Genomic DNA, 23,243 nt, shown 5'->3' with positions numbered 1-23,243 from the left:
AACATTCACAGAAAACTCATCACTCAAATCTCCATTCATTCTTACCTGGGTGCAAACACCATCATACATGGTCATGACCATCCCAACAAGCCACTCCTCGATCCCAAGCTTTCTCATTGCCCACTTGACCACCTCTCTAGGGATCCTGTCAATGGCCTTCTCCAAATCAACAAAAACTAAGTACAGTTCCCTTTTCTTTCCTTTATATTTTTCCTGAAGCTGTCAAACAATGAATATGGCATCAGTGGTCCCTTTGCCTTGCATTAACCCAAACTGCATCTCTTCAATATCCAGTGTACTAAATGGTTTCCTGATGTAAAGGAAACCTTTTGGTTTGTCACTCAGTGTAGAGTGACCAACAGACAGCAGGAGGAGGAATTAATGAAGCAAAGAAAGACAGAAGAGGAAGGACAGAAAGAAGGAGAGAAGAGAGGGAAGAGCAGTCACCCGAAAGCAGCACTACATTGAGTGAGTGGATGATGAGAGCCCCCACCTACCACTAGGATCTGTTTAAGATAATAATTTTTATTTCAAAACCATTTCAGGGTCATGCCAAAGTTATAATACGTGTTAGGGAAACTTGCACATATATACTGACACTACGTGAGGTTCTGTGTAATGATGCTACAAAGAAATAAGAAATCTCAATTATTTTACATTTAAAAAAACCACATGCAGTATTACAGGACAAAGATACAACATTAGAACAGACTAGGCACCCATAATCCCACCTGCACACTCTCATGAAGTGAGACTGTAATGACTTTCTTCATGCAGTCCTTGATCATGGATGCTGTGAAGAAATTGGTCTCCCCTTTCCTCTCCACTGCCACCTTCCTCATGTCTTCCTATGGGAGTGGGGACAATGTACAGCATTTTGGACATGGAATAATCACAAGAAATTTATCCATCCACCCATTACCCAACCCTTTATGGAAATATCAGGGGTGTAGGGGCCCTGGGCTATGCTACTCGGTAATGGCATGTGCAACCATGTGCTAATCCCTGAAAGGCACTACATGAGCAATAAACCGGAGTTGCATAGGGGCCCAGGGATATTTTTTTAATTCTTACTACAGTTGAATAAGGTAAAGCTAGAGGCATGCGCCATGCAGTTTTTAGCTGCCAGGCTCATCTCCGCATCTTAGGCTTAAGAGTCCGTGGCAGGTTATCATCCTGGAATACACTGCATCAGCTAAGTTGTCAGTTACCTCCCCTAGATTCTTCCCTAACTGTGCTAATACTGCACAGTATCTTCCACTGTGTGGGTACTGTTGGTAACTCTCTCTGGGACATGGCAGTTTATCTGAGGAGGTGGCTTGCTGCTATATTGTGGCCATCCTGGACAATGATTGCTACAGACTATGAATGAGTAAAGACAAAACATGAATATGTTAGCAATTTTTGCTCCTCCCAAGGTATCAAGCAGCCAGTCCCACCCTCCCAACATTCTCCCTTACTTTAACCTGTTAACTGTGCATGACAGTTTTTTGGCGGTGTCCGTGGTGCGCAGGCATAGGGGTAAAAATTAAATTTCCCAAAGGCCATATTTTGTCTTAGGAATTGAGAGAACACATACAAAAGTATATAGTATGAAATATTAGCTCAATATTTACCTTGGTAAAGACATGGATGAACATCGAAGTGTCTGATTCCTTATTGGAATGTATGGTTTTCATGTTCTTTTTCGGTTTCGGTTTCGGTTTTGAAGGCTCAAACATGCTTGCATGGGTCAGCCTTGGTCACCACGGCACTATATTCGAAATTCACCCGTGCAGCCAGAGCTATATTGAGAAGTCGCACTCGGAACAGCCCAGGCTGTACAGAGCAGTTAACGAGTTAAGAGAATACTTGACACTGATGGTATGTCATAGTCTGGCCCAACACACCCATCATGATATAGCTGCTAAGTCACGGTACATTTGGGGCTAAAAATAAAATACCGGTATCATATATTATACAGAACTTTTTTTTTTTTTTTTTTTTAAATAAATATCCAACTCTGAACATAATCTACGTAGCCTGTTCCTAGGGTAAAGTATTCCATCTACATACCAAATGAAGAGTCCCCACAGATTTTTCACAGCATCACTTGCCAATCCTCTTTGACAAGATGTGAGTACTTTACTCATAAATGGTGTCATGCTATTATCACTCCATAAGCAGTGAACACAGTTTTATCATTATCATCCTGACCTCTTTCTTCCCACCTCAGGATAGAGAGGTATGAGTCAGAGAACTAGGAAAAAACAAATGTGAAAAGTGTTTTATCATTATCATCCTGACCTCTTTTTTCCCACCTAAGGATAGAGAGGTATTATTCAGAAAACTAGGAAAAAGCAAATGAGAGCTATCAACAGCATGCACAGTGAAATTGGCCAGACACTCATTCACTCATAATTCAAGCCTCCAGGATCCAGGCTGTACCTCACAGGCATACCCATCTACAAATTTTTTCTTTTCCTTTTTCTTTTTAGAGACGCATTTCACATTACCTGCCTGGCAGAGTCAATCTCTCAACTGCATAGCTTACAAAAAGAGATGCCAAAGTATCATGTACTTGCACTCCTCCCTATATTATTCATCCAACCAAAAGAGATGCCAAAGTATCATGTACTTCCACTCCTCCCTACATTATTCCTCCAACCACTCCATTCCCTGGTTATTACCTAGCCTCAACAACTTCCACACCTTGCTTTCTTACTCATTAGCCATAGCTATCCACCTTCTTCTTGGCCTACCATACCTCCTCTCACCTTCAACCTCGTTTTCGTTTTTGTTTTTGTTTTTGAAGGCTCCAACATGCTTGCATGCGTCGGCCTTGGTCACCTAATGGCGGCTCTCTATGGTGCATAATCTATTCCAGCCTCCCTGTTCAGTCCCTTGACCCTGAGGTCACAATTAATGACCTTGTCCCATGTCTTTCTCGGTCTACCCTTCACAACCCCACCCCCAATTTACACCTGTCACCTCCTGCACCCAATTATCATCCCCCATTCTCTCCACATGCCCAAACCATCTCAATCTACCTCTCCTCATCACAATACCAATACACTCCAGTCCCATCCTACCTCTCAACTCTTCCATCGTAAACCCAGCCCCCCCAGGCCCTGCACACAGGGACGAACTGCACACCCACCTAATCATTGTCATTTCTGTACGTCAGAGCCTGCGAATATCCTCCTCCTTTACTGCCCAGGTCTCATGACCATACAGCATTACACTCCTAACACATGCTGCATACAAAGGCCCCTTAGCACATAGGGAGAGTCCTCTCAATGTCAGGAGAGGCAACAGCTTCCTGAACTTCTTCCAACCACTTCTCACCCTAGCCACAGAGCTAGCTCCAGCCCCACGTCCAGCACAAAACGTGTCTCTCATATAACAAAACTCTTCCACACACTCAAGAGACTCACCAGCAAGTTCAATCCTTTCACGCCTGACAATCTCCACCTGCTCTCCTCGACACGCCGCACACATAAAATCGGCATTATCTCACAGTCTACCTCTGATACCACATCTCTTGTGCACCCATTTATCACAAACACTACACAAGATGGAATTATTTCCCATGCCCTTGTGGCAAACTGCACATGGCCACTCTCCCTCGTCTTTGACAGTACCGCCACCAACCCTAGATATCATCACTTTTGTTTTATCTGCATTTACCCTTATGCCCTTACGCCCCATACCATCTCTCCTCTTCCTAAATCTTTCCTCCGCCTCCCTTTCGTTCTCTGCAATCAACACCAAATCATCAGTATACAACATCTCCCACAGGAGTCCACATCTGAAGTCACGTGAGAGGGCTTCAAGTACCATGAAAAACAATATGGGACTCAAAACCTACCCCCTGATGCACACCAATGTTCACGGAAAACTCATCACTCAAATCTCCATTCACTCTTACCTGGGTGTGAGCACCCACATACATGGCCATAACCACCCTAACCAGCCACTCCTTCAAGTCAAGCTTTCTCATTGCCCACTTCACCACCTCTCTAGGGACCTCTCTAGGGACAAAAACAAAACACAGATCTCTTTTCTTCCCAATGTATTTTTCCTGAAGCTGTCGAACAATGAATATGGCATGTGGTCCCCCTGCCTGGCATAAACCCAAACTGCATCTCATCAATATTCACTCTTTCTCTAGTCAAACCTTCTAGAACTCTCTCCATTCCCTTCATTATCTGGTCTAAGAGCTTTATACCTCTATAATTTCGTCTTTCCAGGGCGTCACCCTTCCCTTTATACACATTTACAATTACACTCTTCAACCAATCATCTGGGACAACACACTCATATATAACCATATTTATCAGGTCAGTGACTAACCTCACCCCCATATCTCCTGAGGCCTTCAACATTTTGGCAGTCAACCCCCACATACCTGCTGCCTTCCCCACTTGCATCCTGCCTACTCCCTCACTCACAGTAGCGGCGTCAATCAAAGGCCAAGGGCCAAACACTGGATCTGCTGGCTCCAAACCTTCCCTGTCCCAGTCAAACTTCTCATTCAACAACTGGTTACAATACTCATTCCATGCATCTTTAATATCCCCACTGTTCGCCACTACCCATCCTTCATCATTCTTCACACACTGCCCACCTATAATATCTCGATTATCCCTCTTCACCTAACCTGCCACGTTAAATAACATATTTTTCCTTTCCCCATGATTTAGGTTATCAAGCAAAAGTCTCTGTGACTCAGACTTCACCCTGTATACCTCTCTTCTAGCCCTGCGATTGGCAGCCAAGTATTCCTCCTTGTTACCACCCTTCTTCCATTCCCAGGAAAGCCTTCTTTTCTCCATAACTGCAGCTTCTACACCCTCATCCCACCACCAAGTTACTTTATGTCTTTGTGGGCCTCTAGTCCAACCGCATATTACATCAGTAACTCTCAAGAGGTTGTTCTTGAGGGCTCTGTACTGTTCATTAACGCTTATGTCTACAGCTCCCTGTTCAGCCACCACACTCCTCATTTCGTTATAGAAGGCATCCCTTACTACTTGATATTCCAGCTTCCATATTTTACATCTGGGTACATAAGTTCTCTTTTTCATCACTCGTTCCTTAAGCACCATATCACAAATCAATAGTTTGTGCTGCTGCACACACTCCTCACTTCCTATAACTTTAACATCCCTCACTAACCTCCTATCAGCCCTCCTAACCAGAAAATAATCTATCTGACTACTATTTCCCCCAGACTCGTATGTAATTAACCTACTTTCTCTTTTCCTAAAATGTGCGTTGCACACAATCATGTTCGTTGCCTCCCCAACTCGAGTATCCATTCTCCTTCCGCATTCCTTATACCATACGCACATCCCCCATGTACTCCTTCATAACCTTGAGCTGCTTCACCTACATGACCATTTAAGTCCCCTCCCAAAACCACTATCTCATTACCCTGCATACCACTTACTACACATACTAAGTCATCCCAAAACCTATCTTTCTCTACTTCATCCAAGCTGCCTGTGGGGCATATGCCTATATAATTGCAGTTATCATTCCACCAACCAGAATTTTCACTACCAATATCCTATCGCTTACTCTCATAACATTCATAACACATTCCACCCATTTCTCCACAGCCATCATACCAACACCCCCATTTCCGTCTGTCACCCCCTGCCAAATCAACTTATAGTAACAATCCTTCCCAACAGCATTTCTGGCTGATCCACCCCCGTACCGGACTTCCTGCAAACATGCCACATCCACCCACCTCCTACTGAATGCCTCAGCGACTTCCCCCGCTCTTCCCCTCAAACTACCCACATTCCATGAACCCACCCTCATCTCCCTGGGCGATTTAATGTCCTCAGGCTTGCTTTGAAACTTATTTTTCGTCATAGTCAGTGTTAATAAAAGGGGTAGACATACCACAGGCCCCACTCACTGCACTCATAAAAACCCTTCTCACCAACTTACAGTTGACCCTTGCTATAACAGACCAACTAGGGGGAAGCATGATCTGGTAAAGCTGATAGCCTGCTCTATCCGAAGGTTCCCCCCAAGATGGGATTTTAAGCACGTTTGAAAATAAATTAGTGCAGTAGCATATTCTAGTGATAAAAATGAAAACTAGACCCATTTTACACCAGCCTGGCCCATAATTTTGCCCAATTGCACCTTATTTCACATCCTTCTCATAGCACTTCTTCAAGACTATACCTCATACCAATTAATTTGGCCAGGTATGTATGGCAACACTGTTCTGGCCAAGATTCTGATTGGCTGAAGGTGTTTGTTTGATTTTGTTGTTGCTAAAACTGATACTCTTTATTATCAGATGTGATACTGAGTTTGTCGGCAATACAATCGTCAAAAGCAATAAGAAATCCGTTATATACTTATCAATAATGAAATTTTCGTAGGAAGTTACAGACATTGAGTCAACAAAGTATTATAACAGTCCAAGTCAAGGTCAGCATTCGAACAATTCCTTTAAATCTCCGACACTCCATAATATAACAGAAAATTAAGGAAACCTGCTTAATCTAAGTGTTGGTATAACATTTGAATTTTAAAATCAGTCCGTACTGTGATAATAGAGGATATATAATGAAATAGTTTACCTTTAGCCTACTTTGATTTTTAACGATTTTTTCAAACCTCCCTCCCCGCAGAACTCGTCTTTTCATTAGAATTTTTAATCATTCAGAGTTGTGGAACGATTTAATGGTGTGGACTGATCTTAAAATTGAAATGTGTGTTATACCAACGCTTATAAACCCCTTAAACGCGGATCGTCGCGTTTGCGACACTCAGCGAAAATGACATAACGGCGGATCGTCGCGTTTGCGATTCTAGTAAATTTTGAATAACTGCGGGCAAGCAGGCTCCAGCTGGTAATGTCTATCAGTACCGCCACCCTTTAGCTACTTTTAGCACACTTGACCTTTGTACCACTGACCTCGGTTGTTGCCAAGTATCATTTTTTTTACCCACCCACGCACAGCTGCCTGGCCCCCCCTCGTCGTGCAATATGGCAGCGTGCGGACAGCTCAGACGTGTCAATCTGTGCCTTCCTCTCGCAAGCACTTTATGCTAATTGGAAACGCTTGTTTCCCCAGTTGTCACACTAGCATTTTTTCCCACGGTTTGCCCCTGTTTAGCGTCAGTTTACCGCAACCTTTGAAGGTGACACCATGTCTCACTGAAGCTCTTCCGAGTCCGTGCCTTCCAGCCCTCCGAAAAAGGGCTTTGTGACCTCTACCCCATCCAAACCCTTACTAGGAACTGCTAAGGGCCTTAGTGACTTGGCTATAGGCATTGAATTGTTGAAAGCGTCAATGGATTATGGTAGTGACGTCGGAGTGTTATCGAGCCTTGCCGAGTCAGACACCCTATCGAGTGCTGAGTCTGAGGTGCCTGAAGTGACAATTCCTGTGCCCAGCACCTCAACAGGCAAGGCTCCAGTGAAAAGGGGAATAGTGTATGGAAAGGGGGCCAAGAGGAAGCGAAGTGGTGACCCCGGTTCCCAGCCATTGTCTTCCTCAGACCGGCCATTGTCCCCTACACCAGGTCACGCCGCCGCCATACCGCCACGCACTCCCAGCCCCATTCTCTCATCATCATCTTCTGCTGTGCTTTCTCCAGAGTCTTCGGAGTCTCCTTCACCACCTCGGAAGGGAAGTAAGCAGTCTGGTTTGCGTAGAGGTTTCCGTAGGTCCCGTGTTTGAGCTGGCAGGAGTAGGAAAGTGTCGCCTAGTGTTAGAGTTAGTGGTAAGGTTTCTCGCACTAGGCAACTCACCACTCAGGCCACTGCGAGTGACCTTGAACCTTCTCCTTATCTCCCCACCACCACCACCACCACACAGACACGACCTAGCACAGCCTCTGCCACACGGCCTGCCTCACCCCCCGCCGCCCCCACCCCCTCCCAGCCTAGGCAGGGCACTCTGGATGCCTTCGTGTGGTCTGAGGGCTCAGATTTTGTGCCAGAGGATCTGCCCTTTGATGCCAGTGGGTGTGGGATACAGGCTGACTTCCCTGTCCCCGAGGATGGTGAATGTCTGGACTACCTGTTGGCCTTCCTGGATAACGAAGTCATGGAGCAGATTTGTACCGAGACGAACAGGTACGAAGGGCAATCTGCTGCAGTACGTGAAGGTGAAGGTGAAGCTGCAACGCCATCCACGTCGCGGATGGCAGCATGGGTTCCTGTTACGATCCGGGAACTATTTGTATTCATCGGCTTGATGCTTCTCATGCCACATAACTGGAAGCACAAGCTCGAGGAGTACTGTAGTGCTGACGATCTTTGCCCCACACCCATCTTCAACAAGTACATGAGTCGTGATCATTTCAGGCAACTCATGACGTACCTTCACTTTGCCAACAACGACGAGTCTTCCCAAACTGACCCACTATGGAAAGTGAGGGGAATCCTGAACCTGATCAAGGACAAGTTTATGACGTTCCTTCGGCCCTTCAAGAAAGTTGTGATTGACGAGTCCTTGGTTTTGTTCAGGGGCCGTCTTCGGTTCGTGCAGTATATTCCTAGCAAATACCACCGCTTTGGAAAAACTTTTTCGTGCTGTGCGACTGCAAGACGGGGTTCATCCTAGACTTCGTTATCTACACCGCCAGCAATGTGGACTTGGACAAGACTGACCCCCTTGGATTCTCTGGTTCTGTGGTGAAAGTGCTTTTGGAAAAGTACTTTGGCGGGAATCATGTCCTGTATACGGACAATTATTATACAGCTCCCAAACTCGCCAAGTACCTTTCAGAACACGGCGTCAGATCCTGTGGCACTGTCCGGAGCAATAAGGCACACTACCCTGCCTTCCCTGAGGCTGAAGGATCAAAGCGGGGAGACGTGCACCTGAAGAAATCGGACAAAATGATGGCGATCAGGTGGCACGACAAGAGGATCGTCAATGTGCTCACCACAGTTCACAAGGGGGAAATGCAAGCCACAGGGAAGGTCGACAGAAGGACTGGCGATCCTGTGATGAAGCCTGATGCTGTTATTGACTACAACGTCAATGTGCGGCTGGTGGACAAGTCTGATATGATGATCGGAGAGATAAACTGCCTGAGGAGGAACCGTCGCTGGTACAGGAAGGTGTTCTTGCACTTGCTTGATATGTGCATGCTGAACGCCTTCATCCTGTATAAGATCAAGAACAGGAAGCCAGCAAACTACTCTCTCCGGCATTTTTCTAAGACTTGTGTGTACCAGCTGCTTCAGCGTTTTGGGCAGGTACTGCCATCAGGTCCCAGGCGCCCCTCACACACACCTCCAGACCGCCTACAGTGCCAGGACTACCTTCAGCGACACCGCCTGGAGCCACTGCCTAGCACTGCCAAGAGGGGAAAAGCACTGAGGAGGTGTCATGCGTGCAGCCACACTACCAGGCAAGACAGAACATTTAAGCGCACCTCCTTGCAGTGCAAAGAGTGCAAAATTCCCCTCTGCGCTTACCTGTGTTTCTTTGACTACCACAGCCTGACTAGATATTGAAAATAAGGGTAAGAATCTTGTAAATAATACTGAGAGTGACAGTGATACTAGTGTTTAGTTTTCTTGTACGTACTGACAGTGACAGTCTGATGAGTGTAAATTAGTGTATGTAGTTGTAAAAGCACTGACAGTGACAGTGATTTCAGTGTAAATAATTGTACATAGTAATAATATAAGTATTGAGAGTGACAGTCACTCCAGTGTAAGAAGTTGAAAGCATATTTTTCTATTCTATGTTCTGACAGTGACAGTTTGGTGTGTAGAAAATATCATTTTTATAACAAATGACAGTGACACTGATGAATAAGGCACTAAACTGACAGCGAGAGTGAAAGTGAGCGATAGAAATGAAGTGCGAGTGGCCGACAGGATCGAGAATAAAGTGCCTGCCGTAAGGCAGAATAAAATCGCGCTGCGGTGGTCTTTCTCATTCCCGCTTCACAATACTGGCAGTGACAGTGATTTTTATGGCCGTAATAGTGCCAAGCAAGCCTTTGCGAAGTACTATGAAGGAAAATAATGTAGCATACGTGTTTTTAGCTGTGAAAAGGGAAATGTGTGTTCAGTGACGGGAAGACCGCCGCCGCGCTGCATGTCGGCCGTACGCTTCGTTGATTGTAGTGCTTATTGTACAAATACGGATTCCAAACTACCTGTACATTGTTGTATAAAGTGTACTGTGACAGACTGAGGCTGTGGTAGAGGGGAAACCGGGTTGCTGGAGGTGTGAAAGTGAAGACTTTGTTACCCAACTTTGCAAGTCTCCACAAGTCTTTTGGTAGTCCACGAAGGCTCAACACCTGTCTCAGGAGAAAGCTGAATGTAAGTACTATATGCCACAAAAATTTTAATGTTCTAGGGTTAATCTCTGATTTTTGGCAAATATTTTCCCACAGGTACTCAGACCCCGCTACAACCCCGCCACACGGGGGGGATCGGCTGTACACGGCCGCGTTTAAAGGGTTAAGCAGGTTTCCTTAATTTTCTGTTATATTACGGAGTGTCGGAGATTTAAAGGAATTGTTCGAATGCTGACCTTGACTTGGACTTATAATACTCTGTTGACTCAATATCTCTATCTTCCTACGAAAATTTCATTGTTGATAAGTATATAACGAATTTCTTATTGCTTTTGACGATTGTATTGTCGACAAACTCAGTATCACATCTGATAATAAAAAGAGTATCAGTTTTAGCAACAGCGAAATCAAACAAACACCTCCAGCCAATCAGAATCTTGGCCAGAACAGTGTTGCCATACATGCCTGGCCAGATTAATTGGTATGAGGTATAGTACAGTATTACACTATCATAGTCTGTTATTACAATTCAGCAATCACAATGGAAGGAGGGAAACTTCAGCCAGGCTGAAGTAAAAAGGGTAGAGAAAACATGTACTGCGGCTCATTTCACCCCACTTAACAGACGTTGTTCATTACAGCCGACAGATGTCAGGTGGCCTTCGTAGTGTCCATTAACCTTAAAACACGTCCGGGGGCAAAATTTTACCCCACACCAGCTTTGATAATGTGGCATTCTATGTAACATAGAGAGACCAGGCTGGATAGGGCTATAGCTTCAGTTTGGTGTTTGTTCTGTGGGTGAGAGATGTGCTTGGTGCTGTGACTATTAGTGTGGGCGTTAGGATTGTACTGGGGTTAAATTTCACCCCCGTACGTAAGCGTGTACAATTTTGGTCTGCGACCTCCCCTCTCCTGGTGGCACTGCTGCCATAGAGAGACCAGGCTGGGTAGGGCTATAGCTTCAGTTTGGTGTTTGCTCTGTGGGTGAGAGGTATGTGCTTGGTGCTGTGACCATTAGCGTGGGCGTTAGGAGGGCACTGGGGTAAAATTTCACCCTCGTACGTAAGCGTGTACAATTTTGGTCAGTTATGGAGTTTTTTTTTAAGTTTCCCATTTAATATGACATTTTCTTTTTTTGGTTTTATTTAGAGATGGAAATAAAAGTTCAATCATTATACTTTCAAATGACACCTTTAGGTTTAATAAAAATTGAGTAGAACTATTTTTCTTTGTTTTCGGAAACTGGGGTAAACTATTACCCCCGTACGTGTTGCCGTCATAAAAAATAGGGGACGTGTTTAAGGGTTAAATCTGATCTCTGGTCTACTGAGGTCCATTAAATCGTGGGCCTACTAAATGTACATTTTCATGATATTACCATATCATTGACACACACTCTCTTCGACCATATTATCAATAGACTTCCTTACTCCACTTCTTTCATGAATCAATCTATTTATCATAAGCACTAAGATGCACTCCACAAAACATTCCTTAAAAAAAAAAAAAAAAAAAAAAAAAACTATTCTTACTTGTCCATTCTGTCCTCATGCCATATCAAGATCTCACACCCAAATGTTAATGTGGGTGATACCAAAACACTTTATTAAAAAAAAAAAAAAAGGACAGACAGCAAAGTTGTCCTATTCAGGAAAAACAGAACAAATGAAAGTCATAATCAAGTTCCTTCATTTTTACATACACAAACCCTCCCCATACCGTCTGTGAGGAAGCATGATCGGATAAAGCTGATAATCCATTGATGGTACCCCACCTAAGGTGGGATTTCAAGCACATGTTTAAAATAAATGAGTACAATGGCATATTCTAGTACTAAAAATGAAAACAACACCCACTTTATACTAACTTGGCCCAAATTTTGCTATATTGTAACTTTTTTCATATTCTTGTCACAGCACTTCTTCATGCCCAAATTTTGCCTTTTTGTAACTTATTTCACATTCTTGTCATAACATTTCTTCATGACTAATAATTACTACTGTCTGGCAGTCGCACTGGGGAGAGGGCAATCTCTGGCCAAGCTGGAGTAAAAACGGTAGGAAGCACAAGTATTGCGACCTATGACACTCCATTTAACGGACACTGTTTATTATACCCGAAGGAAATTCAGTGGCCTTCATAATTTCCATTATATCTGATATCCAGTCTACCAAGGCCCAATTATCGAGGGTCTACAGTACCTGGACACACTGGGTTGTAAAAGACTGGTGATCGTTGTTAAAAGGAAATACACAGGAAGAGAGTTCCAGAAATGACCTGTTGCATACTAAACAAATGAAATTATTAGTTAACTCTTGCATTAAAAGGTTGGAGAGAGAAGGAATGAGAGTATGCCACCACATGTGTGCTATGTGCCCGCCATAATGGAGGGAGGATGAAACCAGATAATTCAGAAGAGCAGTGGTCACTGAAATGGCAACAATATAATGATGCAACACTGTCAAAAAAGGAGAGAGGCTGAAAAGAGTGAGAGGAGGAGGAGTTGATGCGATGAAAAGCCACCACTTAAAAGATCTGTATATGGGAAGCCAAACATGTGAATAAGAGCCTTGTGCAATGTAAACCATTGTACAAGGGTCAAGAAAGCACAAAATCAGCTTTACACACCCAATCTCTTTGAAAGAGGATTTTGAAATGGAGGTAATACGACCTTTTCATGTTAGATTCCAAGAGAAAGAAACCCTACGGATATTAAGAGATTATGAAGGACTAAGTTATGTAAATGTATTGTTAATTATTACAGGATATTCCTGTGGAATATTTTCATGGGATGAAAAATATAAGAACTATTTTTCTGATGCACAGAAACAATTTGTACAGTGGAGCCTGGCATCTGGCGTTTTTTTTATCTGGAGGTTTCACATCTGGCGACAGGTTAGAAACTTCCCAAAGCCTCACACCTGGTAAGGTAGCCTCACATCTCGCAGGCACTCGCCAAGAGAAATTCTGTGCGTATCCAGCTCGGAACTTGGTGGCTATCTTGTGACGATGCCATTGTGTACACCACCACCTCACAGACCACAGCTACCACCTTGCCTGACTAACTTTTGTGCCCAGTTCCTGTGTTTGGCAATGGTCAGCCAGAACTTGTTACAATCGTATGATGGCGACCTTGGGAGAGACGATGAGGCAGCAACCCAGTAGTTATTCATCAACCAGTAACTCATGTTTTTGGCCCAATAAAACACTCCTGAACTTGATATTGATGGGTTTTTATTTTCTTTACACATTTATGGTGATGTTTAGTAGAGTTATATTTAGCTTCCTTGGGATAAAACTACAAAAATATGTAAAACCGGGTAACTTTCGGGTGACAAAAGACTCCTGTTAATATTTTCCCATTTAAAATCTGCCCCAGATCTGGCGGTTTCGCATCTGGCGCGATTTTTTAAGACTACTGTATTCATCAGATGTGAAGCCTCACTGTATTCTTTTTTTATCCCAATTAGAAATGACAGCCAATTTTGAAATTAGGCATACCACAGCATCATCTTATGACTGTTTCAGCAACTACTGAGATGGACAAAGAGAACTGGGTGAAAATGTGAAGGGTGGAGTCACCTGCATATGAATGGATAGGGCTGTATGTGAAGTTCAGAAATTCAGATCACTGATGCATAGATCGGAAATGATGATGGGACAGAACCCTAGGGCATACCACTTCTCATACCTTGAGAAGTTGTCGAAAAAAACACCTGCAGAGCAACCAGAAAGGACGCCTGAGATGAGGGCAAAGACAGAAGGATTGATGCTGTATGACGGCAATTTAGACATTAAAGGTTTGTGTCTGACCAGAATGAAAGCCTTCGTGATGTCAAGTGCTATGACAAAAGTTTTGCCAATGTACCAAAAGGAAGATGACCAAGAATCAGAAAGGAATGTAAGAAAACTGCCAATGAAGCATCCCTGATGGAACCTGTACTGGCAGTCAGAAAGAAAGGTATCAGAAGAAAAAAATCTTTAAAATCTTCATGTTAAGGATAGATTCAAAGACTTGAGAAACACAAACCATTAAAGCAACTAGGCAATAGTTTAACAGGTTGACCATGGTCCCCTTTCTTTGAAACAGGCTGAATGAAAGTAAATTTCCAACAATAAGGACATAAGCAAGCAGGCATACATGAAAGGGTTTACCTAGGTAGGCTCTCAACACAAAAGCAAAATTTTTGAGAACATGAAGAACCCCATCTGGAATAATGCCTTGTTACTGAGACTGGTGAAGGCAGAAAATAGGTCCTTTGCAGAAACCTTAATAACAAGCACGAGGACATCAAAGGGGAAAGGACATGGAGGGATAGAACTGGAATCATCCACAGTGGTAGTAGAGGAGAAAGCATAAGCAAATAATTATGCTATATCAGTAGAAAAACAGTTATAGAACCACCAGACTGGAAAAGAGAAGGAGAATGAGATCAAGCTGTTCAAAAGGTCTTTGGCAACATGCCAGATGGAGTGGGAAGAATTTAAGCAGCAGAGTTCAAAGCATCTGGAGAAAAATGAAACAGTTTTTAGCAAGATGAAGAACAAACTGCATTACTCCAGCCAGAAATTAATAAAGATCAGGATTCAGGAATAAGTTGGTGCCAATATCTTTTATAAGCCATCTCTGTTCAGCATTAGAACAAGTGTGATTAGATCAAGACTCATCTGAATTAGTCAGAGGATAAGAGAAAAAGAATGAATGTCTCCATGCCCAAGAGGATAACCTCTGAAATGCACAAAGCACACTCTGACAGCTCACTCCCATGGGAGTAATAATTATTACAGTGACGCTTCTAGGAAGGGCACACAAACCTTAATGGAGTGATACGACAGGTTACTGAGGTAAGACTGACTGTAAGAGCCCAATGGAAGGAAAAGACTGGAACAGTAAGCTGGTTGATTAGCTACAAGAAAAATGTTAAGTAAGCTAATAGTTTGTCCAAGATGGTCAGGGATTTGGCAAGAGTGCTATACAAGCTGCTCTAGGTCATCAAAGATAGGAAAGATGTAGGCTTGTTAACCAGGTGAGTCAATGAATGGTGAGGAAAGCCAAGAGTGGTGGTGAACACTGAAATCAACTACACGATGGCTTCAGAAAATGGAGAACTGGAAAGAATGTACAGTATTTCATTTAGATGTAAGACAGTCAAAGAATTTGGTATAATCAGTGGAATTACAGATACGTAAATTGCACTCATATTGTCTGAGAATGACAGAAGAGCCAGTCACAGTGTACAGAATTCTGAAGCCTCAAGTCCTGCACCTCAAGAACAAAATAAGTTGCTGCATACTTATACATAACAACAATCGTCAGACGTGAAAGGATTGAACTTGCTGGTGAATCTCTTGAGTGTGTGGAAGAGTTTTGTTATTTGGGAGACATGTTGTGTGCTGGAGGTGGGGCTGGAGCTAGCTCTGTGGCTAGGGTGAGAAATGGTTGGAAGAAGTTCAGAGAGCTCTTGCCTCTCCTGACATTGAGAGGGCTCTCCCTACGTGCTAAGGGGTCTTTGTATGCAGCATGTGTTAGGAGTGTAATGCTGTATGGCAGTGAGACCTGGGCAGTGAAGGAGGAAGACATTCGCCGGCTCAGATGTACAGAAATGACAATGATTAGGTGGATGTGCAGTGCGTCCCTGCGTCCAAGGCCTGGAGGGGCTGGGTTTACAATGGAAGAGTTGAGAGGTAGGATGGGACTGGAGTGTATTGGTATTGTGATGAGGAGAGGTAGATTGAGGTGGTTTGGACATGTGGAGAGGATGGGGGATGATAATTGGGTGAGGAAGGTGAGAAGTGTTAATATTGGGGGTGGGGTTATGAGGGGCAGACCGAGAAAGACATGGGACGAGGTCATTAAGTGTGACCTTAGGGTTAAGGGATTGAACAGGGAGGCTGCAATGGATCGTGCAGCGTGGAGAGCCGCCATTAGGTGACCAAGGCCGACACATGCAAGCATGTTGGAGCCTTTATAAACGAAACGAAACGAACTCCCATTGGCCTTGAAATGAGTACAGAGAAAGTAAGAGGATACAAAAGAGGGTTTACTATCATCTAAAAATTATCAAACTATTCAGAGCTAAATACAGGATCTTAAGTTGTCTTCTTGTAAACCAAACTGCAGTGTTTTATTCATTTATTAGTAAGGGACAAATCGTAACTAGCTATACACATTAACCCATACCGCGCTGGGCAAAAATGAAAACTGATACCCCTCTACACCGGCTGATTTTTATTTTTTCTGGCTAAATGGGCTTAATACATCAATATATGATCCCTGGCACTGATAAAAATAATCACCAAAGCCAGAAAGTTGGTTGAATCGAATCAGGTTGGTGCCACTCTAACCGTGAAATCTTCGAGGTTACTAAGAGAGCTGCGCGTCTGTGAGCTTGTGAACCAATTTTGGATTTTTTTGTGGGTAAATGGGCTCAATACATCAATATAAGATCCCTGGCACTAATAAAAGTAATCACTAAAATCAGAAAGTAGGTTGAATCAAGTCAGGTTGGTGCCACTCGACCTCTGAAATCTTCAAGGTTACTGAGACAGCAGAGCAGCTGTGAGCCTGTGAAGACTCATTAGTCTCCCATGCTCCTAAATCAGTGTTGTAAGCGTAGCGGAGAAATGTCTGAAATCAGCCAGCTATGTTATTACTTTCCAATTTACTCCGGCTGGATGCAACAACTTCTCAATGCTGCAGGACATAGATGTAGGTCACCAGCATTTTTGAAGGGGACGTAGATCTACGTCGCACAGGTAACGTTAGCCAGAGTCTCCAGTGCCCTGTCTCCTACTAATGCCCCGCCCTCTTCCAGTTCTACTCGTTGCTGATTGGCTGAGATAATTATTCTTCTTATTGATGGAATAATGAGACTTACCACAAAATAGTATTGTATTACAGTATTTACTTTTACTCTGAATTCATTTCTCTATGACAAAAGGAAGCACTAAAATTTGCTAACTGAATCAAAATCAATTTGAAAAGAACCAACCCACCTCCTCCCGTGACTGCAGCTGAGTTTTGGCGCCAAGAAAGTTCGATGCTTGGCAATAACACCTCACAGCTGTGCTGCTATTACTATTAAACATATTAAGTCATCTATCTGTCATGTCTGGTAAGTTAACATAGTATCACAACCATATGCTGATTTTCCTTATTTATTCCATCCATCATCTAATCCTACATTGCCCCATGAGGAGCATAGAAGCCCGGGCCTAGGCAAGCTGGTCCTGACATTTAAGATGAGAGTGACCAGCCTCACAAATCCCTGAGTGGCATTACGTGAGCAATAAACCCCAACCACCCCTTGGATATAAACCTTCACCAGCTCAATCCGATTGGAGCACCGTTATTACCCACTAAACCACCAGGAGCCAAAATTTGGTTATATGGTTACCACCCAGCATAGTAAATAGTTTCCTGGTGTACAGGAAACCATTTGGCTTGTCACTCAGTGTAGAGTCACCCACAGGCAGAAGGAAGAGGAAAGAATGAAGGAAAGAAAGACACAAGAGGGAGTGTAAAGTCACCTGCAGGCAGAAGAAAGAGGAAAGAATGAAAGAAAGAAAGACAGAAGAGGATGGATGGAAAGAAGGATGGAGGAGAGGAAAGGGCAGACACCCACGAGCAGCACCACATCAAGTGAGTGTTATTTCCTTCATTAATTTCCTTAAAATTAGAGGGATCGAATACAGAAGTAGGAAAACGAAATGTTACTGGCTTCGCCTACTCAATACAGCAGCTTACATAAATTGTATTCCACCTGTCGCATCATAAAACTGTCCTTAGGCTATAGCATAATTATTACAGCACAAGTCTTTGTATTTTCCTATAATGGACACATGGGCGTCATCCAAGGGGGGGGAAGGAGGGAACTGTCCCCCCCCCACTTTTCAATCAGGGGAGGATAGTAGTAATACAAGATGTCAGGATAATATTAGAAATTAAATATAGCTTACTTGATTTACACCCAAGTTTTTCTTTCCTCAATATTTATAACATGAGAGAGTACGTGCGTGTTGTCTCCCTAACAAGGCATGTAGGCTAATAATTATTTATACCAATAATGCTGTATAAGAAATCTGATTCTATACACGTGAAGTTACTGAACTCTTACAGAGGGAAAAGAGGTGTGTGTGTGTGTGTGTGTGTGTGTGTGTGTGTGTGTGTGTGTGTGTGTGTGTGTGTGTGTGTGTGTGTGTGTGTGTGTGTGTGTGTGTGGATACCAGATATAAGAAAAAAAAATCAAAACACTAAGTTCCTTGTAGAATGTACCGGTATACCTTTTTATTTTCAAAGAGGAAGCTTTCGTTACTTTGCAAACCTTTCAGGCCAATGATGTTCCTTGGTACTTTTTTCCAACATCCTTTACTATAGAACATATTTCCTAGTTAAATGGAAATGATATAATTGCAGTCAAAGGGTTAAGTAAATGTTTTGTTTTTTCAATTAGCAAAAATGCCTGACATGTTTACCCGACACTGGCATGGCAAGACTGGCTTCCCCGGGCCGATGGGTGAGTGGGTGGGGCCAAGGGGGCAGGGCACAAGAAACTAGCTAATGTTACCCATATATTGCAGCACGGGTGAAGACTTAAAACAAGAAGGAACAAAAATACTTATGATTAACACTAAAAAGAGACAGCCATGACTGACATTAACAAAAATGTCTGCTGTGAACTAACCAACAAAACTGGACATAGTGCCTTGGTGGGGTGTGTCATATAGATGGGCCCAGAGTAGCCCACCATCTCAGTCATATAGGGCAGGGCACCACAGTGGTCCAGGTGGAAGTGTGAGATGATAACACAGTCAAGGTACTCTGTCAGGGGACCATCATTGATGTAGGAGAAGTCTGGAAATCTGCGCTCATCATTGTACCTGAAGCAAGAATTCATCATAGGAAAAGGTATACTGTATTCTTCCCTCATATTTCAGCCACAGAATCTATCCACCGACCAGTATTGCATGCACTACCAGCTAAAAAGTGACACTACCATTGTCAGTACCTGGGTAAAATGCAGAGGTAGTGCCATTAGCACTACAGCCACTTTTGGGGAAAATTAGTGAACTACCACTATTCTAGTCACTACTGCTACTTTAAATACAGAGATATGTCAATATTTCTGCAATAACTGCATACCAGCACTTCCTGCCAATGTTTATGAGGTCCATAAAGAAACCAAACTTTTTAAATAACGCACCAAATAGCCGGTGTAGCATGAGGGAAAGATGGGAGAAACAGGAAGAGAGGAGGGCAGACACAGAGAAAGAATGATAAAGGTGAAGGAAGAAGTAGGCAACACTGCATCCAGAGAGTGGATGATGGGAACCACCTACCAAGGAAATAATTATGATATGACTGTTTGTTGAGTGATATCACTGATATTGTAAGTGTACACAGGAAAACTATCTATCTATCTATCTATAGCCCGATGCCCTAATCCCGCAAAGGGTGGCTGCAGACAAAACGCCTCCAAGTCGCTCTGTCACCCACCATTTGACTACCCTCCCTCCCCCCCACTCACCCCCCCCTCCCTCATATACCTCTCAACTCCATCCCTCCACCTCATCCTCAGTCTACCCCTCCCTCTTCCTCCCTCCACCTCACCTACATACACCCTCTTAGTCAGTCTTTCATTCTCCATTCTCTCCAAATGTCCAAACCACCTCAATGTATTTCTCCTAATCTTCTCAACCACATCCACATCCACCCCACAATGTTCCTTCACTTCTTCATTCATCAACCTGTCCCTCCACGTCACTCCATATGCTCCTCTCAAGTAACTCATTTCCACTGCTCTCACTCTTGACTTGTTCCCCTCTTGCAAGGTCCACGCCTCGCTTCCATACGTCAGGGTAGGGATCACAATACTATCATGCAGTGACTTCTTAACTTCCATACCCACCTCCCTATTTCTCATAACTGCTTTCAGTGTGCCAACAACCTTCTTTCCCTGCTGTACCCTTTCACGCACATCATCCTCCAAAGTTCCATCCTTACTCATCACACTACCCAAGTACTTGAATGCACTCACATTCTCCATATCCTCACCATCTAACCTCACTGCACACTCTGTGACTTCATTCCTCTCAAACACCATAACTTTACTTTTGTTTACATTATCTTTCAGATTCCTCCTCCTACACACTGTCCCAAATTCATTCACCAAACCTTGCAACTCCCATTCATCTTCACTCAACAATACTGTATCATCAGCAAACAGCAACACCGGAAGCTTCCAAATCTCACCCTCATTCATTAGAGCCACCCCCACATCCACTGCCCTACCCTGCACCTCCTTTACATCCCATCCATGTATATATTAAACAGCCATGGAGACATCACACAACCCTGTTTCAGTCCCACACTGAGATCAAAGAACTCACTCAGCTCACCATCCACTCGCACCGTAGCCCTAGCTCCCTTGTGCATACTCTTCACAGCACTCAACAATTTCCCCTCCACTCCATATATTCTTAATACCTTCCACATACCTTGCCTATCTATTCTGTCATAAGCTTTCTCCAAGTCCATGAAGGCAGCATACACTTTCCTTCCATTCTCTAGATACTTCTCCACTAAATATCTTGGAACAAATATCTGATCTACACACCCTTTTCCCTTCCTAATTCCCCCTTGTTCTTCTCCAACTAGCTCCTCTGTCATATGCCTAACCCTATCAATGAGTATTCTACCATATATTTTACCAGTCACACTAAAAGGGCAAATACCCCTATGGTTACCACATACAGTACTTCTCTCTCCCCTTTTCCTTTGTATAAAGGAACAATTATACCTGATTTCCAGTCCTCTGGAACCCTTCCCTCTTCCCAAGCCAATCTACACAACTTCCATATCCACTCCACAACAATCTCACCCCCATACCTAAGCATTTCACCACACACGCCATCAATTCCTGGGTCTTTTCCCAACTTAATCTTCTTCATCACTTCCACTACTTCCGCCCTACTGATCTCTTCCTCCCTCCTCTCATCTCTTCTTCTCCCAGCCATTCCCCATCCACTTATACTTGCACTGCTCTCACTCTCTACATTCAACAAATCCTCAAAGTGCTCCTTCCATCTCCTCAATTTCTCTCTCTTCTCCACCAACAATCTATTATTCCTATCTTTCACTCCCCTACTATTTCCCCTTTCACACTGCCTTACTTTCTTTACCTCCTTCCAAAACAATTTCTTACTCTCCCTCCATTTCACACTCAGATTCCTCCCAAACTCTTCATCCACTTTCTTCTTACTCTCCTTAACCAGTCTCTTAACCTCCCTTCTTCTGCTCACATATACCTCTCTCTTCTCTTTCTCATCTTCTCCCCTACCTCTACTCGCTAACCATTCACTATATGCCTTCTTCTTTTGTTCCACAGCTCGTTTCACCTCATCATTCCACCATGCTGTCCCTTGCAAACCCTTGCATCTCCTCCTCACTCCACAAACCACCTCACACGCTGCGCTTATCTCTTCCGTGAATATCTTACATACGTCTTCCATCCCTTCCATCTGCTCTAACTCATACCTTCCCAATCTTTCTTCCACTATGCTCTTATACTCTGCCATTTTCTCACTATCTTGCAATTTCTCCACTCTTCTCACAGGAGCTGCTTCCTCCTGACTTCCCCTTCGTCTCCTCACCCACTTTCTTTGCAACTTTACCTTGGCTATCACTAAGTGATGGTCCGAGACTCCATTCCCCCACCCTCTCCACACTCTTGCATCCAACACTTATCTTCTCATTCGCTCATCCACACACACGTAGTCTATCATTGCCTTTCGTTCAACAAGTTCACCATCCATCCTCCTCATGTAAACCAGTGGATCATCTTATGACGAAAGTAGGTGTTGGGTATTGCCAACCCCTTACAAGCACAGATGTCCACCAAAGCACTACCATTCCCATCTACTTCAGCTGGCACACCCCACTGACCAACCACTCCATCCACTCGTACATTCCCAACTTTGCCATTCATGTCTCCAATCAACAGCACTCTCTCGCTCCTCTCAAACTTGTCCATACACGCTTCTACTCTCACCCAAAACTCATCTTTCACTCTTGCCACTCGATCCTCTGTCGAGGCATACACACATACAATCGCCCACGCTTGTATACCTACTTTCATCCTCACCCATACAATCCTTGCACCCACTGTTCCATACTCTCTTATATTCTCCTTCCACTTCTTGCTTAACATCAGACATACTCCCTCTCTTGCCCTCTCATTCTTATTGACTCCCGCACATATACCTAAACCACATTCCCACTCTCTCACCCTTTCACCTTTCCATTTAGTTTCAGTCAATCCACATATATCCACTTTTGTATCCTCAAGCACCTGAAAAACCTCTCTCTCTTTCACTTCATCATTCACTCCTCTCACATTCCATGCTCCTACCCTAAGAATGTCCTCTGTCCGTTCCTTAGTCGTCAACGTATGGTCCGTCCGGGTCCGAGGTACTTTATTCCCTTTTTTAGTTAGTTCTTTTTACGGGGTGGGGCACTAACCCACCACCAACCCTTTTAGTAGCCTCGTATGACAAGCAGGGATACTGGGGGAGTATTCTTGAAAACAGATATACAAAACTGTAATACTAACCCCATATGCATACCACAGTCCAGCATTATGTTCTTCCCCCCGATGGTCACAAGGATGCAGCTGCGGCCCACATCCTGCCCTGCTCCTGTAATTTATACCATTTATTTGCTCTTGTTAACATAACAGTGCAAATGAAATGGAGGTATAAAATTAACTCACCCAATCCAATTAACTATTTTTTACTTCATTCATGCCATCAAGTTATTATTCAGCTTACAAAAAACATCTTGTAGTGAAGGGGACAATGAAAGCTCTAAGCCCTCCAGTTAACAAAGAAATCTATTTCAAGCTGATTAAAACCATGTGAAAATATCAATGATGAACTAACACATATAACTT

General features: G+C 43.6%; 1 protein-coding gene across 1 annotated transcript in view; it reads right to left on the bottom strand.

Moving 5' to 3' along the window:
* IntS11 (integrator complex subunit 11) overlaps positions 1-23,243 on the bottom strand; it is a 379,978-nt gene that overhangs the window by 334,750 nt on the left and 21,985 nt on the right. Inside the window, exons 2-4 of the mRNA XM_080275659.1 lie at positions 22,905-22,989; positions 18,978-19,173; positions 732-848 (exon numbers count right to left, since the gene is read on the bottom strand). Coding sequence (XP_080131785.1) covers positions 732-848; positions 18,978-19,173; positions 22,905-22,989 — 398 coding nt within the window. The remainder of the gene's footprint in view (positions 1-731; positions 849-18,977; positions 19,174-22,904; positions 22,990-23,243) is intronic.

Source organism: Coenobita brevimanus, chromosome 62 (genome assembly GCF_032717465.1).
Source record: "Coenobita brevimanus isolate Jiangsu-jjx chromosome 62, ASM3271746v2, whole genome shotgun sequence".
Lineage (NCBI taxonomy): Eukaryota > Metazoa > Arthropoda > Malacostraca > Decapoda > Coenobitidae > Coenobita > Coenobita brevimanus.
This window is presented reverse-complemented; position numbering and strand designations above follow the sequence as displayed.